This window comes from Acinonyx jubatus, chromosome B3, assembly GCF_027475565.1.
Source record: "Acinonyx jubatus isolate Ajub_Pintada_27869175 chromosome B3, VMU_Ajub_asm_v1.0, whole genome shotgun sequence".
Classification (NCBI taxonomy): domain Eukaryota; kingdom Metazoa; phylum Chordata; class Mammalia; order Carnivora; family Felidae; genus Acinonyx; species Acinonyx jubatus.
Genome location: NC_069386.1, coordinates 134,393,992 through 134,418,163, shown reverse-complemented (window position 1 = coordinate 134,418,163; position 24,172 = coordinate 134,393,992). Strand labels below are relative to the sequence as shown.

The window sequence follows — 24,172 nt, the reverse complement described above, 5'->3', positions numbered from 1 at the left end:
GGGCTTTACTTCACAATAATGTGCCAACATTGGATCATGAATTCTAACAAATTACCCTGTTAATATAGGATATCGATGATAAGGAACCTGGGTGTGGGGTATATTTGAACTCTCTGTACTATCTGCAATTTTTCTGTAAATCTAAAACTTCCTTTAAAAATAAAGCTTATTGGGGCGCCTGGGTGGCTCAGTCGGTTGAGCGTCCGACTTCGGCTCAGGTCACGATCTCACAGTCCGTGAGTTCGAGCCCCGCGTCGGGCTCTGTGCGGACAGCTCAGAGCCTGGAGCCTTCTTCGGATTCTGTGTCTCCCCCTGTCTCTGAACCTCCCCCGTTCATGCTCTGTCTCTCTCTGTCTCAAAAATAAATAAACATAAAAAAAATTTTTTTTAAATAAAGCTTATTTAAAAATATCTCATCCTTATACAAAAACAACCACAAAATTGTATTAAGGAATATGAAAAGAAACTTGAATAAGTGGAAAGACTTATCATGCTCCTGGATGTAAAGAATAGTTTCTGTAAAGCTTTTCTTCCTGAATATTGATTTTAAAACTTAATTTCAGGAGCGCCTGGGTGGCTCAGTCGGTTAAGCGTCGGACTTCGGCTCAGGTCATGATCTCACAGTCTGCGGGTTCGAGCCCGGCATCGGGCTCTGTGCTGACAGCTCAGAGCCTGGAGCCTGCTTCCGATTCTGTGTCTCCCTCTCTCTGCCCCTCCCCTGCTCATGCTCTGTCTCTCTCTGCCACAAAAATAAATAAAAACATTTAAAAATTTAAAAAACTAAATTTCAATCAAAAGAGGAAGATTTTTTTTTTTTTTTGGAAATTGAAGAAATATTTTTAAAGTTCATCTGAAGAATTAAAAGGTAGGAAGAGCCAGAATATTTTTTAAATTTTTTTTAACGTTTTATTTATTTTTGAGACAGAGAGAGACAGAGCATGAATGGGGGAGGGGCAGAGAGAGAGGGAAACACAGAATCGGAAACAGGCTCCAGGCTCTGAGTCATCAGCCCAGAGCCCGACGCGGGGCTCGAAGTCACGGACCGCGAGATGGTGACCTGAGCTGAAGTCCGACACCCAACCGACTGAGCCACCCAGGCGCCCCCAGAATATTTTTTAAACCTAAATCAAAATGAGCAGATATTAAATCGAACATAAGTTTATAAACGTTACAACAGGGTGATACTGTTGCCAAAAGAGATAGTTCATTGAAACAGAAAATTCCAAAACACCTATCCTGGTATACATATACCAGTACGTGCATTTTGAATATAAAGATAGAATTTCAGGTCAGAGAGGAAATGAAAGATGATTTAATAAATGATATGAGAACAGCTAAGACATGTATAGGTATATGCAAAGCGCCCTGTATGTGCCAAACTGAATTCCAGATGGACTTAAAAATGAAACCCCAGAAGAACCTAAAGACAAAACAGGTGATGATGTACCTGATAGCTAACGAGAACAACCCTTTTAAGCACACAAAGATAAAAATAATAAAGGATCGGCAAATCTGTATAAGTATGAAAAAGTTTTGTGTTAAAAAGGGCAAAAAATAAGTAATGATCTTGAAACAAAATTCGGCAACATCCATAAGAAGGGATTAAGAGAGTTAATATATAATTCCTATATATCTGCAAAGGGAAAAAAAAAAATAACACCTCCGTAGGAAAAAGAATGTGAGAAGATAACTTACAAAACAAGGACTGCATACGCCTAATAAACTTAAAAATAGTTAGCCTCTGTTGGGACGCCTGCGTGGCTTAGTTGGTTAAGCATCGGGGCTTAGCTCAGGCCATAGTCTCGCAGTTATGAGTTTCAGCCCCGTGTAGGGCGCTGTGCTAACAGCTCAGAGCCTGGAGCCTGCTTCGGATTCTGTGTCTCCTTCTCTCTCTGTCCCTCTCCCACTAGTGCTCTGTTTCTCTCTCTCTCAAAAATAAATACACGTTAAAAAAAAAAAAGCCTCTATTAACTTTAAAAATAAAACTGCCACATATTTTATCAGTAAAAATTGGTCTATTCAGGAATAGCGGAGAATTACAATCCCTGACACAGAACCTATGGCAAAGCCATAGGCAAGCCTGGGGAACAAAGAAATAAGCTCTTTGGGTAATGGGTAAAAGGGAATGGGTAAGTTGGGAGGGCTGTTATATAAACAAAAAGTCCGTTGGAGTCAACTCGAAGTTCAAAGCAGACTGGCTCTTCATTGGCTCTGTTGTGTGGCTCTCTTTTTGGCTGGGCTGTTGCCAGAGTAGGCGGAAAACCTTCCTCCGCCTGGGGTAGTAAAGCAGTAACCAAAGTAGTATCTACTTGGAAAGTAGGTCTCTTCCGGTTGGGGGTCTGCAATTGACGAGGAGCGGTAGGGCGTGAGAGCTCCCCCTGCTGGCCTCGCAACTCCATTTTAGCGAGGTTTCCTTTTATTTTCGCACCTCATTAGTGGTAAAAGAAATGTAAATAAGTCACAATTTTCCACCTTTCACCGCAAATCTTTTCTTTTTTTTTTATTGACAAAGGTAACTGTTGGTGAGGAATAGGAAAAAAAATAGATCTTCTCACATACTTTTGAGAGATGGGTAAACTGACAATATTTTTGGAGAGCATCCTAACAATAAATATCAAGTTCCATAAGAAATGCATCGTGTCCGACCCAACAACTCTACCTGTAGGAACATATTATCAAAAAACTATTTGTGCATGGTGACCTAAGCACTTCCTGCCACTTATAAGAACTCATAAGCACTTATCAGCACTTATAAGAACAAAAATTGGAAAGAATTTAAACCCTTGGGGGGTGGGGGTGCTGATACATTGAACTACAGCACATTCACAGGATAGCTGTTTGATGATAAGTACAAAACACATACAAGTTCTAGAAAAGGCAAACGTGTAGGGACATAAAAACAGATGAGTGGTCGCCAGGGGCTGGGATCCAGCAAGGCTGACTACAAAGGAGCATGAGACAAGGTGTGGGGAGAGGGTGATGATGTTGAAAATGCTCCGGGGTGCCTGGGGTGGCTCAGTCAGTTAAGCACGACTCTTGACTTTGACTTCGGCTCAGGTCATGATCTCATAGTTGGTGAGTTCAAGCCCCGCATCAGGCACTGTGCTGACAGCCTGGGCCTGCTTGGGATTCTGTCTCCCTCTCTCTCTGCCCCTCTGCTACCTCTCTAGCTGTCTCTCAAAAAAAATAAATAAAAATAAACTTGAAAAAAAAAAAAAAGAAAGAAAATGCTCCACGTCTGAGCTGGTGGTTCCTCGACTTTAAAAGTTTGCCCAAACCCATAGATGTGTCCACTGAAAGGTTGAATTTTACCGTGTGTAAATTATATCTCAATAAACTTGACTTCAAAGAAAATCCTGTGGAAGAATATTAAGCAGCCTGGGGAAATTTAAATGACCCATTAAATGGGGAGCTTGCAAGGTAGTGTGCACATTGTTATCGGAACTTGGTAAGGGGGTTACGTTTTCCGAGTGTGACAGAAACTGGGCAAACTTGGTGAGGTAGACTGGAAGGAAATGTGCCAAAATGTGTCTCCCTCTGGAAATGAAATTAAATGTGGTTGACTCTTGAACATGGGGGAGGGAGGGTTGGGGCACCAACACCTTACACAGTGGGAAATCTGCCTATAACTTTGACTCCCTTAAAACTTAACTAGTAATAGCCTACTGTTGACCAGAAGCCTCCCCAACCACCTAAACAGTCGATTTGCAGCTATTTTGTGTTGTATGCATTATACACTGCGTTCTCACAATAAAGTAAGCTAGAGAAAAGAAACTCACAAGAGGGGCACCTAAGTGGCACCTAAGTGACACCTAAGTGGCACCTAAGTGGCACCTAAGTGGAGTCAGTCAGTTAAGCGTCCAACTTCGGCTCAGGTCATGAGCTCACTGTTGTTGAGTTCGAGCCACTAATCGGGTTCTGTGCTGACAGCTCAGAGCCTGGAGCCTGCTTTAGATTCTGTGTCTCCCTCACTCTTCCCCTCTCCTGCTCCTGCTCTCTCTCTCTAAAATAAATAAACATTTAAAAAAAATTTTTAAGAAAATCACAAGAAGATAAAATGTATTTACAGCACTGTACTATTAAAAATCCGCATATATGTGGATTTATGTTGTTCAAATCCATGTTTTTCAGGAGTCACCCGTATTTTTTCTTCACATTGTTATTTTATCTTTCTTTGTTTCTTTATTGCAGGAACCCATTTCTCTGTTGTTCAGATGCTTTAGGACGCTTTTCTCTTTGACGGGGCCACCAAGAAGGAGGGAAACCACCAGAGGGCAGAAGAGCCGGGGGAGGAGGGGGACGCTCAGCTGGAGGGACAGGCCAGCGGAGAAGCCGAGGAGTGGGGCTGCGGGGCGGGGCTTGGGGGCTGGGGCGGGGCGGGGCGGGGCGGAGGGCGGGGCAGGACTGGCTCTGGGTTTTGCTAGGGGCTGACCGCGCGGAAGGGCCTGCCCCGCGAGGGGCAGGCCGAGTTTCCATTGGAAATCATGAAATCACCCCCGCTGGTGCTTAGATGTTTGCAGAGCTCCGCGAGGACAAGGAAGGCGGCACCATGATGAGTGAGTCTAGCTTTGCAGGGAGCTGGCAGCCTGGGCTGTGGTGGGGGACAGGCCTCCCGGACCCCCAACCTAGGACGGGCCAGACGCCCCTCTGTTTTCCTTCGTTCCCTCCACCTATTAACTAGCTAACTCACTCTCCGTCTCTCTTCCCTTTTCGTGTCCCAAGAACGGGCGGCTGCCGCTGCAGTGGGAGGAGGTGAGTCGCCTGGATCCCCTGCGTCGCCGGGGAGGGGACTGCGGAGATGCGGGTTGGGAGGGCCGCCGGGGTGAATGTTAGGAGCGGAGAGCCGCGCTCACAGTGCTCCCGGGAAGAGGACGCCTGATCCGGGGCCTGGCTGCACCCTTAGGTCTTCTAAGGAGCGCGTAGAGATTTCCTTTGACTGGGGGTGTTGTTTATAAACTGCAGTGGTATATTTCACCTCCCACATTTACACACACACGCACACACAGTGACGGGCAATGACCTCCCCGGTAGGTCACTGCCACTTCCTGGGTGGGCCTCCCGTGACCTCTTTGTCCCCCACCTGACTCCACATCCCCCCCTTTCTCTTTGCTTTGGGACCCCCCCCCCCCCCCACCGAGCTGCCGTGTCCCATCGATGTTCAGAGCAGACAGGCCCCTGAAACTGCCAAGGAGTTCGGGAGGGGTCCCTTCCCCTGGCCCGCGCCCCGACCCAGCACCTGTTCCCCGCAGTCGTGGCCGTGGGGGCCGTGCCCGTGGTGCTGGGCGCCATGGGCTTCACCGGGGCGGGAATCGCCGCCTCGTCCCTAGCGGCCAAGATGATGTCCGCCGCCGCGGTCGCCAACGGGGGTGGAGTCGCCGCGGGCAGCCTGGTGGCGACGCTCCAGTCGGTGGGTAAGTGTTGGGTGGGCGGTGGACAGGTCGGGGGACGGGTGGGGGAGCGCAGGATAGTGGGGAGAGGAGCAGAGCGAGGAGGGCGTTCACCCCAGAGGCTAAGCCTGAGGGAGGGCTCAGCTCCCTCCAGTTCCGTGGTTCTCATCCTCCCGGATCCTTTGACTGTCCCTCACTGCCCTCTTTCTGGCTCCTTCTGAGTGAAGTTTGGTGAGAATGGAGGGGTAAGGGGCTCTGAGAGGGAGAAGAAGGGAAGGAGCCCAGGGCTCTGGGTACAGCCCAAATCTGACACGGGGGTGGCCTAGGTGGGTCCTTTCCCCTCCGGGCCTCAGTGGCCTCCTGTGTAAGGTGAGGGGACCGGTTGCTCACTGGATCTTTGGCTGACTGTCCTCTGTCTCTAACTTCCCATAGATTCACCCCCTCTCCTGTCTTTGCCACCTCCAGCGTCGTCTCCCCAAAGTGGAGCCCTGGGGGTTTCAGAACCTAGTGGAGGGATCCAGGTCTCTGGGCCTCAGACATCCAGAGGGGTCGGGGCCACTGGCCACTGCAGGTTCCAGGACTCACCCTCTGTCTATTCCTCAGGGGCAGCTGGACTCTCCACATCATCCAACATCCTCCTGGCCTCCATTGGGTCAGCTTTTGGAGCCTTGCTGGGAGGCTCAAAAAAGGAACCTTCTTCCTCTTCCCCAGCAGAACCCGGGTCTGAAGGGGAACAGCCAGGAGAAACTGAATCCCAAGTTCAACCTCCAAACCCCCCGCTCGGTTCAGAGAAACAGGAGAAATAAAAATCGTGTGTGGATGCACCTCCACGTCTTTGCTCCTTGCAGCCCTGTTGGGGGGGGGGGGGGGGACTGGAGTTTTCCAAATCACCCCACAGGCTAAGCACAGAATCAGTTGGCAGGAGGCTTTGATTCATCGTAGTCTCACAAGCGATGACCACATCCAGGCTGTATACACCCAGGACCATTCTTTGGCCTTCTGTGGGCCTCACTTTCCCCCCTCATTTAGTGATGGGGGTTGACAAAAGTTCCCATTGGGCAGCTGGGGTCAGGGGTAGCCAGGATACATATTGAGCCACTGACGACAGAGCACTTTGCCCTTCCTTATGTATGGACACTAGACATCCTGACTTTGAGGTCAGGCAGGGAAAGGCCAGTGTCTTGCTCATATCAGGATGTGAACAAGACACTGGCCTTTCCCTGCCTGACCTCAAAGTCCCGTGGGGAGGCTGGCAAGCAAATCACCAGGACAACTTAGTATGTTGAATGTCACAGTGGGGCTCTGGGCGCTTCCAGGCGAGGAGACTGAATCACGAATGGTCACTACGCCGTGTCTGGAAAAATCCTCCAATTCCTACCCTGGCAACAGGTGCGATTGGTATCCCCTGTTTCCACTCAAGTCCAAAGTGAGGGCTTACTTCCTGCCAGAAAGGTCTCTTCTCTGGAGTTGCTGTTTGTTTGTTTGTTTGTTTGTTTGTTTGTTTTTAAGAATGAGATATAACATAAATAGAAATAGAAATTCTAGAACTTCTGCTTACACCCCAGTAAATAGCCTGGGGGCCTCTAGGGGCACCCTCTGCATTTTGTAGACTCTCACTTGGGGACGTATCCAAAGGAGAGGCCACTTAGGATGTAGAAAGCTGGAGAGAGCGTCACTCCCAACCTACAACACGAAAAATCCAGACAACCCACTGTGGTAGACTCTGGGTCTGGAGTTCAAGAGAGCAGACGCAGGATTGCAATGTGAGAGAAGCTAATGTCCAGGAGGAGACAAGAGCCCCGAAGAAGGGTCTTTGCTCCGTTTTTATTAAGATCGGAAGGCTTACAAGCGTGATGGACGTGCAAAGAGAGACAACGAAACCATGAACATTAGCTCATGGGCATGAGGGAAAGGGGGTTTTGAAGATATGCAGTGTTAGGGGTTTGGGTCAATACAAAACAAAATCCTGGCACTGGGAGGAAGGTTGTTTACAGCAGGCATGGGGCGCCACCTCTGTTTACCTCAACTGGCCTAGGGGACAAGAAAGAGCATGCTACCTCAGGGTTAACAAGGCACCTTTCTTTTGCTGTTAGTTCCTTTCCGGGCAACTTCGGCTGCTGTGGTCTACAGTCCTGTTTTCCTGTTTTTGTCCTTCCTGTGAAAGCACCTTTCTGCCATTGTGCTAAGTTGGGGGGCATTTCCGCCCTGAATCCCTAATCTTGTTTACCTCATTTTTGATGCTTTCATCCCAAGGCTTTTCTATTCCTATACCTTTGTCCTATACTGGCTGGCCTTTGCCCTGTTGACCCAATCTTGTTTACCCAAACTTGGGTGCGTTCATCCTGTGGCTTTCTAATTCTTTACGCCTTGTTAACCCATCGGTGCAGGCTCAGGGAATTCTTAAGCTCGTTCCCCCACGACCTACAGAAAGCAATTTTATAAAATGTATATCAGCTTTAAAATAAAAGTAAATAACTTTTCTTGAACCCCTCAGAGCTGGCAGGTCTGCTGGTGCTCGCAAGAAAGACTTGTGGGCAGGCAGAAACCCACAGAACACTTCCCTCGCGGAGAGGAGGCTGGGGGTGGAGGGAGCTACCGCCTTACCTCCCTGCTCCCCTGGGGGACGAGAGCCTCATGCTGCTGGGGGTCGGGCAGTAAACCCCTAAGCTCCCAGAACACAGGTGAAAATCACCGTAGTTGGAGGGGGAGAAAAGAAGAATACCTCCACCCCCAAGGTCGGGGTGCTGAACCCTTCTGGGCGCAGAGCGAACCCACCCACAACCGGGGGAGGGACAGAGCTACTGAGAAAATCCCCTCCCCAGACTTGCCCAGACTGAAGCCCGATGGGACCGCAGAGAATGCCACTATCCCCGCCGCCAGCCTGGCAAGTAACAAGCAACAGACGTCTGCACGGTTGGGGGGAGCAGGTGTCCAGGGAGACCCTCGCTGAAATGCACACACCACACACCAAAAGGAAGCCTAAAGCTGAGAATGGAGCAGACGCTGAGAAACACCAGCTCCCAAGGGAAACACAAGGTGAAGATAGTCCCGTGGTAGCCATAGCAACACCTAAATCCACACCCTGCGCAACTTCCGGTAAGACGGAGCTCCCGGGTACTCCTAGGGGAAGAGGCGCACTTGTCTCCTGACATAAATACTGGTCACTTCCTGGTCTCCACTGAGCATGCGCAGCGGACGGTTGGAGCCTTGCCCCCGTACCCCCTGGCCTCACCCTCTAGCCCTTGCTGTCCCCTACTGCCAGCGCCGATGACCCCTTCCCAGGCCCCCAGACCTGGCTGACAAGACAGGCTGGAAGCAGGGTGTCGGCTCCCGCAGAAGAGACTTCAGCCAATGATGGGTTTTAGTTGGGGATGAACACCCTTCAGGTGGGACAACTCAGGCCTGCCCTAGACTCCCGGGGGTCTCCCAAGGGTCTCCGGAGAATCGAATCTCAGTTGCCCACAGTGCAGACTCACTCATGAATGGACCCTTTCATGGCCGCGGGTCTCTCTCCACCTCATCTTTCATCCCCTCTTGGTGCCCCCTAGGGTCACCTCCCAAACACACCGCTGGCACTTGAGTCCTCGTGGTGGAGCCTCAGCCCAAGACAACATCCCTCCCTCTCTTCAGGCCACTCGGGAGCCCCCAGGGCTGAACCCAAAACAGCCACAGTGCTCCATTAGACTGTTCCCGAAACTTGGCTGTGTTCAGGCCTTATTCATCTCCTTGCAGCAGAATGAGGCTCACACAAGAGCCACTACAGTCTGTCTCACAGTGACCTACCCCCCCCCCCCCCCCGGTCCGGACTGGACCGCAACCAGGTCCAGATCTGTCAGCTTTCCAGCAGACAACACAGCTCAGGCTCTGAGGCTGGTTAAGGATTGTAGGGTAGGTCACTCAAACGAGTGGACGGTCCCTCAGTCTTTGCAACTGTCAGGAAAAAAGCCTGGCACAATTTCAGTTTGAAAAATGTTCCTTCTCAGGGCACCTGGCTGGCTCCGTCTGTTACGTTGTCTGACTCCCAATTTTGGCTCCGGTCATGATCTCACAGTTCGTGACATTGAGCCCCGCATCGGGCTCGGTGCGCCTCTCTCTCTGCCCCTCCCGTGCTCATGCGCGCACGCACGCACTCTATCTCTCAAAATAAATAAACATCCGTTAAAATTTTTCAAAAAAAAAGACAAATGTTCCTTTGCAATTACCTTTTCCTCCAGAAAATCGCTGTTACCAAAGACACTCGAGAGAGTTGGGCTGGGGCTGGCCCAAAGATGGCTGAAACTGGTGAAGTCGTCCACCTCCCCCACCCTACCTTGAACTTCTTCAGCAATTTGAAACGGTTTGGTTCATCAGGTAAATAATTTTATCTCCCTGAATACAGGCTGGTTGCTGGAGGAGGCGGCTGGGAGAGAGCTGGTGGGCAAGAAGCCAGTTCAAGGCTCCCAATCTGGAAATAAGCCACAAAGCCAGCCGTTCTCAGCCTGTGGAAAGATGCCCATCTTCAACAGTAGCAAGAGTTAGGGACTCTGGATCATTTCTTCGCAAGATCTTTTAACAAGATGTATAAAATAGGGGCAGCAAAAATCTTGGGGTGCAGATTTTATGTGATGAGTCATGAGTAATGTCTTGACCGTAGTAGATCTGTTAATTTTTTTAAAGTGTATTTACTTATTTGGGGTGGGGGTGGGGGGACAGAGGGGGAGAGAGAGAATCCCAAGCAGGGGCTCCAACTCAAACTGAGAGATCATAACCTGAGCCAAAAACCAAAAGTCGGATGCTTAACCAACCGACTGAGCGACTCAAGCACCCCATAGTAGATCTGGGTTGTTGTTGTTTTTCCAATTTTTTTTTACATTTATTTATTTATTTTTGAGACAGAGAGAGAGACAGAGCACAAGTGGGAGAGGGGCAGAGAGAGGGAGACACGGAATCCAAAGCAGGTTCCAGGCTCTGAGCTGTCAGCACAGAGCCCAACGCGGGGCTCGAACCCACAAACTGTGAGATCATGACCTGAGCTGAAGTTGGACGCTCAACCGACAGAGCCACCCAGGTGCCCCTTTAATATTTTTTAATATTTATTTATTTTTGAGAGAGAATATGAGAGAAAGAGCAAGCAGGGGAAGGGCAGAGAGAGAGGGAGACACGGAATCTGAAGCAGACTCCAGGCTCTGAGCTGTTGGCACAGAGCCCGACGCGGGGCTCAAACCCACAAACTGTGAGATCATGACCTGAGCTGAAGTCGGATGCTCAACCAACTGAGCCACCCACGTGCCCCCCCCCCCCCATAGTAGATCTGTTTTTAATGTTATTTGTCTTGATCCTCCCGTTCCAGCCCTTTTAAGTTGCTTTGTGAGTATCCGGGGTGCCTTAGAGGTGTCTCCGAAGTCACTGTGGGGACTCAGGAGGACGGTGGCAGGGCTCCCCTTCTTCTCTCGCCCAGACTGGGTGCTAATGCAAGTCATAGCATCTCCACCCGCAACCTTCCTGGGCCAGCTGCATTCCCCTCACCTCGGGATCCCTCTCTGTGCCCAATGCTTTCCACACTCTCAGACCAGCCACTGTGGTCCCCCGTGGGTCCCTCTCCTCTCAGGTGGGGAAGCCGGTGATGAAGCTGCATTTCGGTCAGAAGGTGAGTGTCTCAGGGCTCGGGGCGAAAGGAGAGAGAGGGCCAGAAACACTGCTTCTCTTTCGTGTCTGAGCCTTCCTAGATGTCTGGTGTCAGACTCTCCTGCAGGGGTGTGCTGGAAGCCGAGCTACCCAGCCTGAGTGGCAGGGCCCGGGCTGTGGACGGACTGGTGACTGCAGGGCGGCCCGCCGACAGGGAAGCTTCTGGTACTCCCGCTTTTAGGTAATTTGGCCTTAAAACTACCTGGGGTATTGTCTGTTGGGGAATGGCCCTCGGCAGGCCCCCTGGAAGGAAAAAAAAAAAACCATTAGGGAAGAAAATAAGATTCCGCAAGAAATTGTGCGGCCTTACGTTTAGCCCTTGCCATTCCCCATGGAGACTCCTCTACTTGCAAGAAGGATCGCCTCATGCATTTGCCAGCAAAGGCGGCCAACAAAGGAGAGACATACGGATCCGAAAGCCCCACTCCGGTAACTAAGGAGTGTATCTATGGACACAGGTCACTCTGACCCCTAGGCCCACCTGGCCCCCCGGAGACATTCCAGATGGTGATTGAACCTAGTCGGTTAAAGTACAGAATGGTTCATTGGTTCCTAGGTGCATTGTCTCTCTGAGAATGTATAAGGCGTGGGTTTCTAAGGCCCTCTTGGCCCCCTCCTGGCACCTCGGACCCAGGCGAACACTTTTGTTCTTCAAAACCACGAAGGGTTCAGGGAAACAACTAAGAGGTCGTGTCCCTGTAACTGTTCCACTTGAGGTGTTGAGAGATAAATGGCCTTTCGTGAGAACAGCAAAGCAAATACTTTACACATTATAAACATAGATACATGATGAAAACAATAAAAGAAATTAATCAATAAGCAAAGGGCAGGAGGGAACGTTATGACAATACAATCATGTTATTCCTTATTGGGTGATTATACAAAGGGACAATTTTAGAATTGGGTAATGTTAGAAAAACATAGATGATGTATGTTACAAGGAAATCATTCGCATATATAATGCTGCGTTTACTGCAATAAATCGGCCAGTTCAACACACTGCTGTTGTGTGTCCATTTTTATTCAGTTTTTAGTTTAGTTTTTATTTTAGTTTTATTTTAGTTTTTATTTTATTATTTTAGTTTAGTTTAGTTTTTTATTTTAGCTTTTTATTTTAGTTTTTTGTTTTTATTTTTGTTTTGTTTTATTTTCACTTTTTTGCCGACGCTGTTCATCCTTCGGGAACCCCCGAACCTGCTGGAGCTGGACTCCGGCAGGGGTGGCTCTTATCTGCTCGGGGACCACACCTTAATCTGGCTGAGACTTTCAACGAGTGCCCCTCTCCCCACGTGTCAGAATGTGAGCATTTCTTTTCCTGGGCTGGTAAGACTCCCGAGAAGAATCTTCCTCCCTTTATTCTGAGCATTGTAACCTGGCCACCAGCATTCTGGGGACCTATCGATGAAGCTCGAGGGTCTCAATGCTTGTAGGAGAACTCAGTTCTAGTACGAAGGTCCTGCTCTCAGCAGTACCTGGTGCCCCTTGTCCCAGAGACCCAGCCTTGCCAAAAATCAAGTGCCAGTGGTCTGCTGGAGGGGATCTCTGGGGATCTGCCTCATTCCTGTAACAGACATCCAACAGACTTGTGCTGGCCCACCGCAACGCCACCTTCCAGAAGCTGAGCCCTGGGGGGTCATCCCGGGCAGAGCTGCCTCTTTCTCCCCTCCTCCACTGACAGCTTAAGATTCAGCTTTCTCGGGACTGCTAAGTGGGGAACCACATGGCTGTGTGATTTCCAGCTCCTAATGTAGTGTTACTGTCACCTTCCCGGTCCTCTTTGCCCTTGTGGTTCTAAGCATCTTTGGTCTGTTACCGTTTAGTGGCGTATGCAGAAGGAACAGGTAAATGCAACCCCTCTGTTGGACTGATTCCTCTATGCTCATCAAGATACCCAACTGTGTTCATTAGAATATATGTCTGCTTGGTGTGAAAGAGACCCTCTTGACTCGAACAAGGGAAGTTTCTTTCTGTTACTCAGTCATGAGTCTCGGCTGGGGTGTGGGGGAGAGGGTGGCTCTGCTCCTGGGGGCCCAGTCTCCTGCAGTCTTGTTCTGCCTTCCTTAAGGTGCTGCTGTCATCTGCTGGCTCATGATGGCCACTCCCCCGCCTGCAGCAGAAGTCACGGGAAGGGGACGAGGGGCAAAGGCGGGTCCACCGGCTCCCCTTTAACTGCTTATCCCCAGAGCATCGTATACTTCGTTCTACTCATCTTTCACCGGCCAGAAGAACCCAGCTGAGTGAGCACACCCAGCAGCAAGAGAGACTGAAAATGGCAGTCCTTCCCCTGGAGATCATGCACCTAGCCGGAAATCAGGCCCAGAAATCACGTGAGCCAGAAGGAAGGAGTAGACATTGAGCAACTCCCAGCAGCCTCTACGGTGTTGGTGAAGATGCCCATCTGGACAGGAGGCCATCCTAGACCCGCACAGTGAGAATGTGCCTCCCTATGCTCCTCCCTGCAGCATGCCGGCCATCGTGTGCCGGAAGATGGTGAGCTGTGGAGGGGCCTGGCTTCCCCTGATAGCGGGGGCGCCTGTGGGCAGGCAGGGGCCCCTGGAATCTCACAGGCGCAGGACCCAGAGTTGGGCACCAAGTGAAGCCAGGAATTTCAGGAATCCTGGGGTTGCCTGAGCGTGTTCATTCAGCTCCCGAGGGAACACCCCTTGGCCTGGTGAAGGGAAAAGCAATAGCAGGCCTCTGCTGCTTTCCTAACCCTGCCTCACAAACGACCACAAAGTCAGCGCTTAAAATAATGCCCAGTTCTTACATTTTAGCGCAGGTCAAAAGTCCAGGAGGGCCTGAGTTCTCTGTCTAGGTTTTACAAGACGAAAATCAAGTGTTCAGCCAGACTGGGCTCTCATTCGGAACCCATGGTAAGAAACTTCAAATCCCCCTCCAATCCAATCTCTGATTCCTCCTCTGTGAAGAGCAGAGAACATTCTCTGCCTTTAAAGGGTTCATGTGACTGGGCACCTGGGTGGCTCGGTCAGTTGGGCGTCCAACTTTGGCTCAGGTCATGATCTCATGGTTCGTGAGTTCGAGCTCTGTGTTGGGCTCTGTGCTGACAGCTCAGAGCCTGGAGCCTGCTTTGGATTCTGTGTCTCCGTTTCTCTCTGGCCCTCCCCCGCTTATTCTCTCTCTCTCTCTCTCAAAACTAAATACATATTTTAAAAAATTAAAATATTAAAAAATAAAGGGCTCATGTGAATAGACACATCCGCTTGGCCTCCCTTCTGTCATATAACTTAACATGATTATGGGAGTGGTATCTTACCATGTTCACATGACTCCCCCGCCCCCGCCCCCCTCCCCCCCCACGCCGGCACTCCAAAGGTGGGAGGAGTATAGAAGAGTGAGGGTCAGGGTGCCTAGGTGACTCAGTCAGTTGAGCATCTGACTTCGGATCAGGTCAAGATCTCACGGGTTCAAGCCCCGCATCAGGTTCTGTGCTGACAGCTCAGAGCCTGGAGCCTGCTTTGAGTTCTGTGTCTCCGTCTCTCTCTGCCCCTTCCCCACTCACGCTGTGTCCCTCTCTCTCTCTCAACCTCAAAAATAAATAAATATGAAAGCAAAATTTTTTTTAAAAAGGGTGAGGGTCACTGGGCACCATGCTGAGAAATCATCCTACTACAGAGGCCCCTTCATTTCTTGTTTCCAGTTCCTTGCTTCCTGCCCATCTCTACCAATCCACATGAGGCTGAGGCAAACCTGGGCCTGGACGAGGATGGTTGCTCCCCAAGTCCTTGGGGCTGGGGGGGCAGATAAGGACTTGAACCTCTTCCTTGCAGAGACTCACCTCCTCCCATCACAGCTGCGCCAACCTTGACTAGAAACCAAAAGAACATTTTGTGAGTGGATCCATACTGGCCTCCCCTTTGCTCCCTGAGCCTACAGCCCACCTATGGGGAGGGTGCTGCCCAGCTTGGGAGACAGGAGGAAATGACTGCACCTGTCCCCCTCCCTGCTTCACTCGGACAAGGGGGGTTTCTTGGGAAGGTGGCTCCCACAGCCCTGAACTTGGTGAGGATTGCTGGGGAGTCCGATTCCAGATGTAAATGACCTGCCCCGAAGGGATTTGCATGCCTCGACCTCAAGTTATCTGGAGACAGGCTTCAAAGTCCTTGTTTCAGAAAACCCAATTATCACATACAGTTTTTGCTTTGTTGGTTTTTGTTTGGTTTTGTTTTTTGTTGTTGTTGTTTTTGGTCTGTCTGTGAATTGATCGGTTGGCTGTTTGTGGAGAGATCAGAACTTTTTCTTTCTCTCTGCCTTCTAAGGCTGGTTTGTTTCAAACAAAACCAAACAAACCCCCGCAGATGTCTGCTGCAGCCGTAGGGGCTAGGACTGTAAAAGATAGAAAGATGTGCAGGAACGAATTCATCCAGCTCCCCAGGAAGAGAGACTTGGGGTGATGGTAAAAAAAAAGTTAAACCAGAGGGGCCACCTGGGGTGTATGGAGTCAGAGACTCAAGAATCAAAAGCCTGGATAGAGGGGCATCCGGTGGCTCAGTGGGCTAAGCATCTGACTCTTGATTTGGGCTCAGGTCACGATCTCCCGGTTTCGTGAGTTCAAGCCCCAAGTCGGGCTCTGGGCTGACCGCGTGGAGCCTTCTTGGGATTCTCCTTCTCTCTCTTCCTTTCCCCGCCACTCATGCTCTGTCTCTCTCAAAATAGATAAATAAACTTAAAAAAATTATTAAAAAATATTTACAAAAAAAAAAAGGCCAGTTAGAAGGTATTTACTATTCGACATTATTGTTTGGCAGGAAAGGTGACGCCAGGCTGGCCGGGAGCTTGGCCTATCTGGTCCCCTACGTACACAGAAGGCCCATGGGAAATGGGTGCTGTTCGCCTGGTTAGCCCGCTGCTGGGCGCCCCGACTCGTCATCCATGCAGAGGGTGGCCAGGTCCTTCCAGAAGCTGCCCCTCCCTGAGGCCTCCTCCCTAGACCAGGTTTGCATTTTGATTCTACTTCCTATCTCAGGCTTGAGAGCAACCCCACCTCCTGGTCCAGGGCTTTTGGCCAACGTTCCTTCATTCATACATGAGGGTCAGTGTTGTCTTCTGTCGCGGCCGGCGCGACAAACACCGAGGTCAGGGTCCTGAGGGTAGGGGAATGCAAGAAAAAAAGAGAGAAGAGAAAGTTTGGGAACAGGAGGGTCCCCTGGGCTGATGGCCCAAGTGACGGCTTTATTGTTGCTGTACACAATCTTTTATAAGCAGACTCTTATGGGTTAGGTCATTCTAAGAATAAACAGGTTTCACATAATTGCTGCCCACCAAAACATTTAGTTCTGTGTTTCTTGTGCATTTTCTAGACGGGTCACAAGACCTTGTTGATAAGATTGCTAGCAAAACACAATTCCCATATTTGTTTCTATCTGGCTCGGGGTAGAAAAAGGGAGGTAGCATTACTGCCAACACCTGCAGACCACAGTCTTCAGGAATTAACTTTATCAGCCTTGACAAGGCTTTCGTGTGCCCTTGAAAGTGGGGGAATGGGAGGGGGAACCACCAGGTTGGCTTGAGTCAACAGGGAACGTTGCTCGACCCGGTCTCAGCCTGGCACCGGTCTTAGCCTGGCACCGGGGGCCGGCCCCCCCACAGTCTTCCTCTGTGATTGTTATGGTAATTAAACCAATTGGTAAATGTTAAATGCTAAGCATAGAGAGTAGGAGGGCACAGTGTCTGATAACATCTAGCTTTCTTATTATTTTATGGATTGCTTATCACAAGCTCAGGAGTCCTTATGTTTCTAGCGAACAGGGAGGGCTGCTGGCTGTGCCCAGGCCCTATTCCTTGTCACACTTCCAAGCACTGAGTGGGGGGCCCCCTAAAAGGGGGGTTTGTTCTCCAGAGTCAGTTACCTCCAAGTGGGGAGATGGTCAAGGCGGCAGCAGGGGATTCCACCAGGGAGGAGCCACTCAGTGTCCCCAGCAGAGATCCCAGGGAAGCTGTGGCCTGGCTCAGGGCAGCTGTGGATGACAGGGTGACTCCCGCGGAAGAACAGAGGGTGAATGCACAGTGTCAGAGGTCGGCAGTGGTCAGGGGCCCGGTCCTCCCCATTCCATCCTGAGCTGCTGCTTGTGCTGGGGGAGGTGGGAGGGCCCCAGTGTCCCCCCAGGAGACAGAAAGGTAAGTGGCACACAGGAGCACTTTGCAAGAACTGGAAGCAAGTATTAGACACTCACCTACTGACACTGACAATTTCAAAAACGTGGTTCTCAGTGCAGAAAAAGCAACAGAATAAGGTCGGCAATGCACTATTCTGCATATAAATTAAACTTGCAAACAAAAGCCAACACCCATTCGCAAAAATAAATACGGTATGAAAAACGGAAACACATTAAGCATATAAGAAAGGTTGACTTTGGGGGGGGGGGGGAGTTATTGGCAGGGGAGGGGGGCTAAAAAGAAAACCACAGGCCCAAAATGGCATCACTTAGGTTAAAGCCCCAAGTGTAAACCAAGACTTCCCACCTAACCTGAAGGCAGTTTCAGCGCCCAGGAATAGAACCCTTAGCCGGTCAACATGGGAATTTCACAGAGAGCACTAGGAAATTTACTGATGGACCCCTTCCCTTCCCCTTAGGAGGGTGACCTTGCCTAAAACAATGGACTCTCTGCTAATAATTTTTTTTCTGCTCTCTCTCTCTCTCCGCCTTTGAGAACTTTTCGTGTTCCATAGACCTGCTAGTTGGGATGTTGCCAGATTCATGAACTGACTCATAATAAAGCCAACTAGACCTTTAAAATGTACTCAGTTGAGGGCGCCTGAGGGGCTCAGTGGTCAAGCAGTTAAGTGTTGGATCCTTGATTTCAGCTCAGGTCATCATCTCAGGAGTTTGTGAGATTGAGCCCAAGTCGGGATCTGCGCTGACAGCAAGAGCCTGCTTGGGATTCTCTCTCTCTCTGCCCCTCCCCCACATACGCGCGCGCGCGCGCACATGCGCGCTCTCGCTCGCGCTCTCTCTCAAAATAAATAGACTTTTAAAAATTCTGTTAAAATGTACTCGGTTGAGTTTTTGTTACAAAGCAGAGGCTAAAGGGAAAATAAACAGCAAGAATAAATAGCTAAGATGGGAGACAGAGCTCCCAGAAACTAATGAAGAAAACAGGCCCAAACTGAAGAATTTAGTTAAAATCAATGCTCTGGATCTGAGACCCTACAGGGGTCTCAAACTGCTATGAAAGCCTGGCTGGACACATAGGTAAAAACCTAAAGGAGGTAAAGCCAGAAATTGACTCTGTCCATCCCCGTCTACCTCCTCGCTCCACACCAGCTCCTCCCTGAACACTCACCTGCGGACGGAAGTCCGGCGAGGGCACTGCCACAGGCTGCTGAGGTGGCTTTGACCAGGCTCACTGCCATCACCTTGGATGCCACCATCTTAGAAGCCAGGGAAGAGGCTAAGGTGGCTATCTGGACGACTTCCATGGTGCAGAGAGTGACTGGCACCCACCAGATTCAAATCTGCTGAAAGGCTGTTAAACCACAAAATTCAACCCAAGTAAATTTGAAGATCTAATTGGCTTTATTAAGCAAATCATGTATCCGCCTGAAGGGACTTCAATTACCTCCATTCTGACCTCAGTTTTTCCTTTCTAATTGATTAGGTTCCTCCTTACAGCTTATCTTTTTTTTTTTTTAATTGTTTTTAATGTTTATTTTTGAGAGAGAGAGAGACAAAGCGCAAGCAGCAGGGGAGGGGCAGAGAGAGAGAGAGGGAGACACAGAACCTAAAGTAGGCTCCAGGCTCTGAGCTATCAGCACAGAGCCCAATGCGGGGCTCGAACTCACGAACCATGAGATCATGCGATCACGATCTGAGCTGAAGTTGGACACTTAACCCACGGAGCCACCCAGGTGCCCCAACAGCTTATCTTTCAACTCAGGCTGGAGACTGTGGGCCAAGCATCCTGCTGTGAGAACCGGAAACTATCCCCTCCAGCAATAAAGACCCCAAGACTGACCCCAAGACAGTGAGGACCTGACCTTTACTGTCCATCTGCAGTACTCACGGACTTTGTCCACATTTTCCATATCTAAACCTTGAAGTATTTTGGCACTTTAGAGATGGCCTTTGGGACAGTAGTCCACTGTCTTCCTGATGGTGGCCTCACTGAAATAAATCCCTTTCTTGTTTCTCCACTGCTCATCTCTCTCCTTTTGGATGTTGCCAGTGGTGAGTGGCCAAGCCAGATCTGTTTGGGCTCTGCCCCCACCCCCAGAGCCAGGTGCTCTTGAACCCCCGCGCCCCAGTTACAGGGCAACAGCCCATCTAGCAAGTAGAGAGATGCCCTGAGAAGCTGCACAAAAATGAAGGCTTTCCTGTAAGAAGGAGAGTGAGGCAAGACATCATTAGCAAAAGAAAAGAAAGGATTGTTTCAGGCCGGGACATCTTTTTCAGGAGAAGGGAACGTCAGGGTTTGTGTTATGCCCAGAATTCGTGATCCCCAAAGACCACTAGGGAGCTGAGTCCGATGCAAAAGCAAAGAGCCTTTATTCGAGCTAGCTCGAGCTCAATCCCCTACCTGCACCGACGCAGCGGTGAGATACCAGGGAAAGAGAGCGAGTTTCAAAAGGACAAAGGTTTTATTGGGGCCTGGGGGCAGTTGGTGAGGTAATGGCTATGGCCTCAGCCGATTGGCTGGGGAAGGGTCCTGGGGAAGCGTCCGAGTCCTGTTAGGCAGGTGAGGGAGGGTTTACTCAAGGGGAGGAGGTGTGGTCAAGGTGAAGGACACAGAACAAGAAGGAGTCGGCTGGCGTAGGCCGCCCTTTCATTTGTATCTGGCAGATGACTTCACTAGGGCTGATCAGGAAATGACAGATGGACTCTTAAAAGGTCACATTCGTGGGAGAGGTTGAAATTGTAATTAAGTCTTGGTGCGCTGTTGGAGGGGGAGGGGCAATGAATCCAATCTGGGTTTGTTTCTTTTTTAACAGGGTGGAGTTGGATGGGGGGGAGGGGAACACCAGAACTGGGGGTGTGCCTACAGCTTTGAAAACTCAAGGGGTTCAAGCGGTCCCGAGGGGCTGTTCTGAGCTTCTAACGACAGTGATAAGGGAGCATAAGGCAAGCTAACACCCCACAAACCGCTCTCAGGTGGGATCTGAGTGAAATATATTCCTCAGGCACTGCCAGCAGCCCAAGAACAAAGGACAGGACAGAAAACAAAAGGTTAAACTGATTAGAGTCTCCTTTAGTTTACAAATATCTTAGTAATACTTCAAGAAAGGGGCCATCTTATTATTGGCTAATCTCCAGGACCTCCCTCCTATCTTAATGCTAATGCCTTGCCAGAGGGAAAATCCACTTTAGTTTGACAATAGCTAGGCCTCCAGTCATCTGTGAGTCTTCTTTGGCATGAGGAAATCCCTTTAAGAAACTTCCTCTTGTGGGGTGCCTCGGTGGCTCAGTCCATTAAGCACGGACTTTGGCTCAGGTCATGACACCACCTTCAGTTTGAGCCCCAGGTCAGACTCTGGGCTGACAGCTCACCTGCTTCCGATTCTATGTCTCCCTCTCTCTCTGCCCCTCCCTTACTCTCTCTCTCTCTCAAAAATAAATAAACATTAAAAAAAAGTTTTTTTAAAGAAACTTTATCTTGACTTTATCGGCCCCAACTCCATAGCATATAACCAGTTACCCTGCACAACCCCAGGGTAGTTCTCCTGCCCCCCCCCCCCCCCCGGTGCTTTCCTAAAATCACCCTTTCTGGACCAAAGACTTCTTCAAGGATTCTTTCTTGGCCGTCAGTTCTGGACCCCCCCATCACTTCAAAACTCCACCAGGCAGGAGCCTGGAAAGGGTTAAGGGAGGCTGGCGAGTGGACTTCATTTCTGCAACCAGGCTGCTTCCTTCCTCCCCAAAACCCCAGCACCAACTTCTCAGCTCTTCCCAGGACTTTCCTAAAGTTCCACAGAGCCGTTTAACAGATGCCAGAATTAGGAAATAAGAACCAATTACGCCTTAAAGGCATAGACTGTAGTCAAGTAGCTCTAGGTTTCTGTTCTTGCGTCATCTCCTCACTTAAGATGATGAGAAAAGAGAGCTTACGATCCCCATTTTATAGATGACGACACATCTCCGCCACAGAGCTGGTAGGTGATCTGCCCCAAGTCCAGCTGCTTCCGAAGCCTGGGCTTGGAATGGTTCCGATTTGGTTCCTCCCGACGCTCGTCTTTTTCCCCTACTTAGCCAATTGCCACCCAGGCTCAAACAAGGCTCATCGTGTCAGAGCCCCAGAGCCCAGGGGCGGTTGGGGCTGGAGTCCCTCCCCTCCCCACCCCAACTGCCGTGATGCTGAACAAAAGAACCTTCCCCAAATGGATCCACAAGAGCTTCCCTCCCACTCACAGAGCCCCCGCCCACCTCCCTCGGAGGTCAGGGGAAAGAGCCCCTGCCCACCCCTCCCTGTATTACCCAGAGAAGCAGATTTTCTCAAAACGGGCCTCGGACCCAGAAGTCTGAGCCTGAGACCTTGGATGTGTTTCCAGAAGATCTGACTCAGGATATTTATAACACGACTCCCTTCTGACTGAAGCACAGCCAATGAGGTAGGTTTTGTTTTTACTGGAAAACGAAACTGTAATAGAACTGTTAGGCTTTTGGGCTCGCCAGGCAATAGACATTGTGTGTTGGGGGGGGATGGGGAGGGGGCGCCAAACTGGATGTAGACAGCAAGACGCAGTAGTCATTCATGTTAGGCGGGGATGTGAGCAGTCAGCTGTGTTGTAGTGCAGACCAGGTGTCACCGAGACCGGCACCGGCTGATGACCCATCTAGAACTGAGAACCAGCGGGAGCCAGAGGTCTGCCAATGTTACAGGATGCTGGTCCTTGTCTCACGGAGTCCAAGAATGAATCTTGCAGACAACAGGGAGTGAGCAAAGCAACTGAATTTATTGAGAAAAAGCCCAACTCAAGAGTGAGAGGGCTCACGACTGGGTAGCCGCCGAGCATTTTTGTCCCTGACTTTTTTTTATTAATTTTTTTAAATGTTTATTTATTTTTGAGACAGAGACAGACAGAGCACGAGCTGGGGAGGGGCAGAGAGAGAGGGAGACACAGAATCCGAAGCAGGCTCCTGGCTCTGAGCTGTCCCTACTGAGTCACCCAGGCGCCCCAGGTTGCAGTTTAAATATCACAGGTTGGTCCACCCATCTAACTACTTTATCTGTTTCAGTAAATACTTTTACAAAGGCTTGGGAAGGTTTTACTTTCCTTCTGGGTACTTAGTTTCATTTTAGCTTAGGGGAGGAAGGTTAAAAAATTTTTTAACAGGCACACGTGGGTGGCTCAGTCTGTTGAGCATCCAACAGATGCTCAGGTCATGATCTCGCAGTTCACAGGTTCAAGCCCCGCATGGGGCTCTGTGCTGACAGCTCAGAGCCTGGAGCCTGCTTTGGATTCTGTGTCTCCTTCTCTCTCTGCCCCCCTCCCCACCTTGCTCACTCTCTCTCTCTCTCTCAAAAATAAATAAACATTGAAAAAATTTTTGTAGCATGTTTTGCAACTTGGCCAATTTCTGACCGCAGCACTACTGTGTAGGTTTTGTTTGTTTGTTTGTTTTTAAGCTGAGACAAACAGTAAACATTTCTGGCAGGATTTGATGCAAGCTGACTGGGTCCGGGGACCCAGAGAGGATCCCAAAGGATCAGCCAAGATGGTCCTTGGCATCACACAGGGTAGAAATCAAACACAGGCTGAGCAGAAGCGACAGCAGAGTTTATTAAATAGGGTAAGTGATAGAGTATAACAGATGGACTGTCTGGGAGACTCACAAGGGAAAGGAAAGAGAGAGAGAGGGAGATTCCCCTTTGCTTGGGGTCTAGGGTTTTTCCTGAGGATGTGGTCCAGCGTACATGTCTTCTCAGGCATCCAGGAACTGGTCAAAACAAGGATGAGTGCTCGGGTGTCCTCCATAAGTCACTTATGCCCTGGACCCAGGGGTCCTGGGGTCAAGGTGTCTGGAGTCAGAGGTCTTGGAAAATGTACATCCAAATGACTACCTGGCCCAGTCACTGCTTAGATGTTATCGATTGTGCTAGAAGACCCCAAAGAAATCATTAACTCCTTGACCTTTACAGGGAGGACATTCATGATCTGAACCATAAGGCGTGTGTAAGATGGGGGTGTAAGTAAAAACCAGTTCTTTCCATGAGATCCCTCTAGTTTCTCTGTCTTATAGTGAAAAAAAGCAAAAAACCCTTGGACTCCGGAGACACTCTCAGAGAAGGTGCAAAAGATACTTTGTGTTCTTTTTCTACAAGGTACTGCAGGCAGAGATCCAAGAGAGCTGACTCTGGTAACAATTTTCACCTTTAGCCCAATCTGCTGCTCTGATATTTACCAGAATTTGACAAGGTTTTTGTTTTTTTTTTTTTTTTCTTTTTTTTCTTAACGTTTACAAGGTTTTGTTGTTGTTGTTTTTTAACGTTTATTTATTTTGTTGAGAGACAGAGAACCAGCAGGGGAGGGGCAGAGAGAGAGGGAGACAGAATCCAAAGCAGGTTCCAGGCTCTGAGCTGTCAGCACAGAGCCTGATACTGGTCTCAAACCCCTGAGCCGTGAGATCAAGACCTGAACTGAAATCAAGAGTCAGATGTTTAACCAACTGAGCCACCCAGGCGCCCCTAATTTGGAGACTTTTTTTTTCTTTTTTAATTTAAGGACTTTTAAGTGCACTTCTTACATGATCTTATCTAATTGGAACGTTCCTTGTGGTGGCCATTGTAATTTTCCTCAAGGGCTAGCAGCAGTTTGATAGGACCCTAGCCGAAAAAGGGGTGCAATCCATGTTTCTATCTAGCCACAGTTTGGGGCGCCCAACCTGATGGTTACCAAGACAATTTCTCAGGACACAAAATAAGCTTAGTAAAGATTTTGCCATTTTGGCAGATCCTTCTAGCTTCCGGGACTACAGTTCTTAGACGTTAAAAAAAAAAGCAGGTGTGCCGGAAAATGGACCACGTGACTCTTTAGAGTTTAAGGATATTTTTGGCGAAGACTTTGGGCTTCCCAGGGCTGAACAAATCCCTGCAAGGGGTGTGCAGCTGGGTTGAGGACTGTACAGTGTTTTACAGTGTTCCTCGCCGCATGGAAATTTTCTTGAGGC

General features: G+C 49.6%; 2 protein-coding genes and 1 long non-coding RNA gene across 4 annotated transcripts in view; 2 read left to right on the top strand and 1 right to left on the bottom strand.

Annotated features, from left to right (window-relative positions):
- The first annotated feature begins 4,410 nt into the window (after window positions 1–4,410).
- IFI27L2 (interferon alpha inducible protein 27 like 2) lies at window positions 4,411–6,211 on the top strand. Its single transcript, XM_027066525.2, has 4 exons — window positions 4,411–4,556; window positions 4,723–4,752; window positions 5,250–5,411; window positions 5,991–6,211. The coding sequence occupies exons 1-4, from the start codon at window positions 4,511–4,513 to the stop codon at window positions 6,191–6,193; spliced, it is 441 nt and encodes a 146-aa protein (XP_026922326.1). The 5' UTR covers window positions 4,411–4,510; the 3' UTR covers window positions 6,194–6,211.
- An 8,165-nt stretch (window positions 6,212–14,376) lies between these two features.
- LOC128316111 (uncharacterized) lies at window positions 14,377–21,567 on the bottom strand. 2 transcript variants are annotated; one of them, XR_008299629.1, is made up of 5 exons: window positions 21,479–21,567; window positions 18,354–18,536; window positions 16,919–17,140; window positions 16,054–16,153; window positions 14,377–14,877 (listed from the first exon to the last, which is right to left on the bottom strand). It is a non-coding gene; the product is annotated as an uncharacterized LOC128316111 (long non-coding RNA). The 2 variants fall into 2 exon arrangements; XR_008299630.1 differs by having other exon boundaries at window positions 21,113–21,496.
- DDX24 (DEAD-box helicase 24) overlaps window positions 21,490–24,172 on the top strand; it is a 31,950-nt gene continuing 29,267 nt past the window's right edge. Inside the window, exon 1 of the mRNA XM_015074969.3 lies at window positions 21,490–21,612. The gene's annotated coding sequence lies outside the window, so the exon portion shown is untranslated. The remainder of the gene's footprint in view (window positions 21,613–24,172) is intronic.

What these genes read in the sequence shown, in the direction of transcription:
- IFI27L2 (XM_027066525.2), top strand. Translation starts at nt 4,511, where the DNA reads ATGTTTGCAGAGCTCCGCGAGGACAAGGAAGGCGGCACCATGATGA. An exon ending in GGAAGGCGGCACCATGATGA is followed by an intron (nt 4,557 to 4,722) that starts GTGAGTCTAGCT and finishes TCGTGTCCCAAG; the next exon opens with AACGGGCGGCTGCCGCTGCA. An exon ending in TGCCGCTGCAGTGGGAGGAG is followed by an intron (nt 4,753 to 5,249) that starts GTGAGTCGCCTG and finishes TGTTCCCCGCAG; the next exon opens with TCGTGGCCGTGGGGGCCGTG.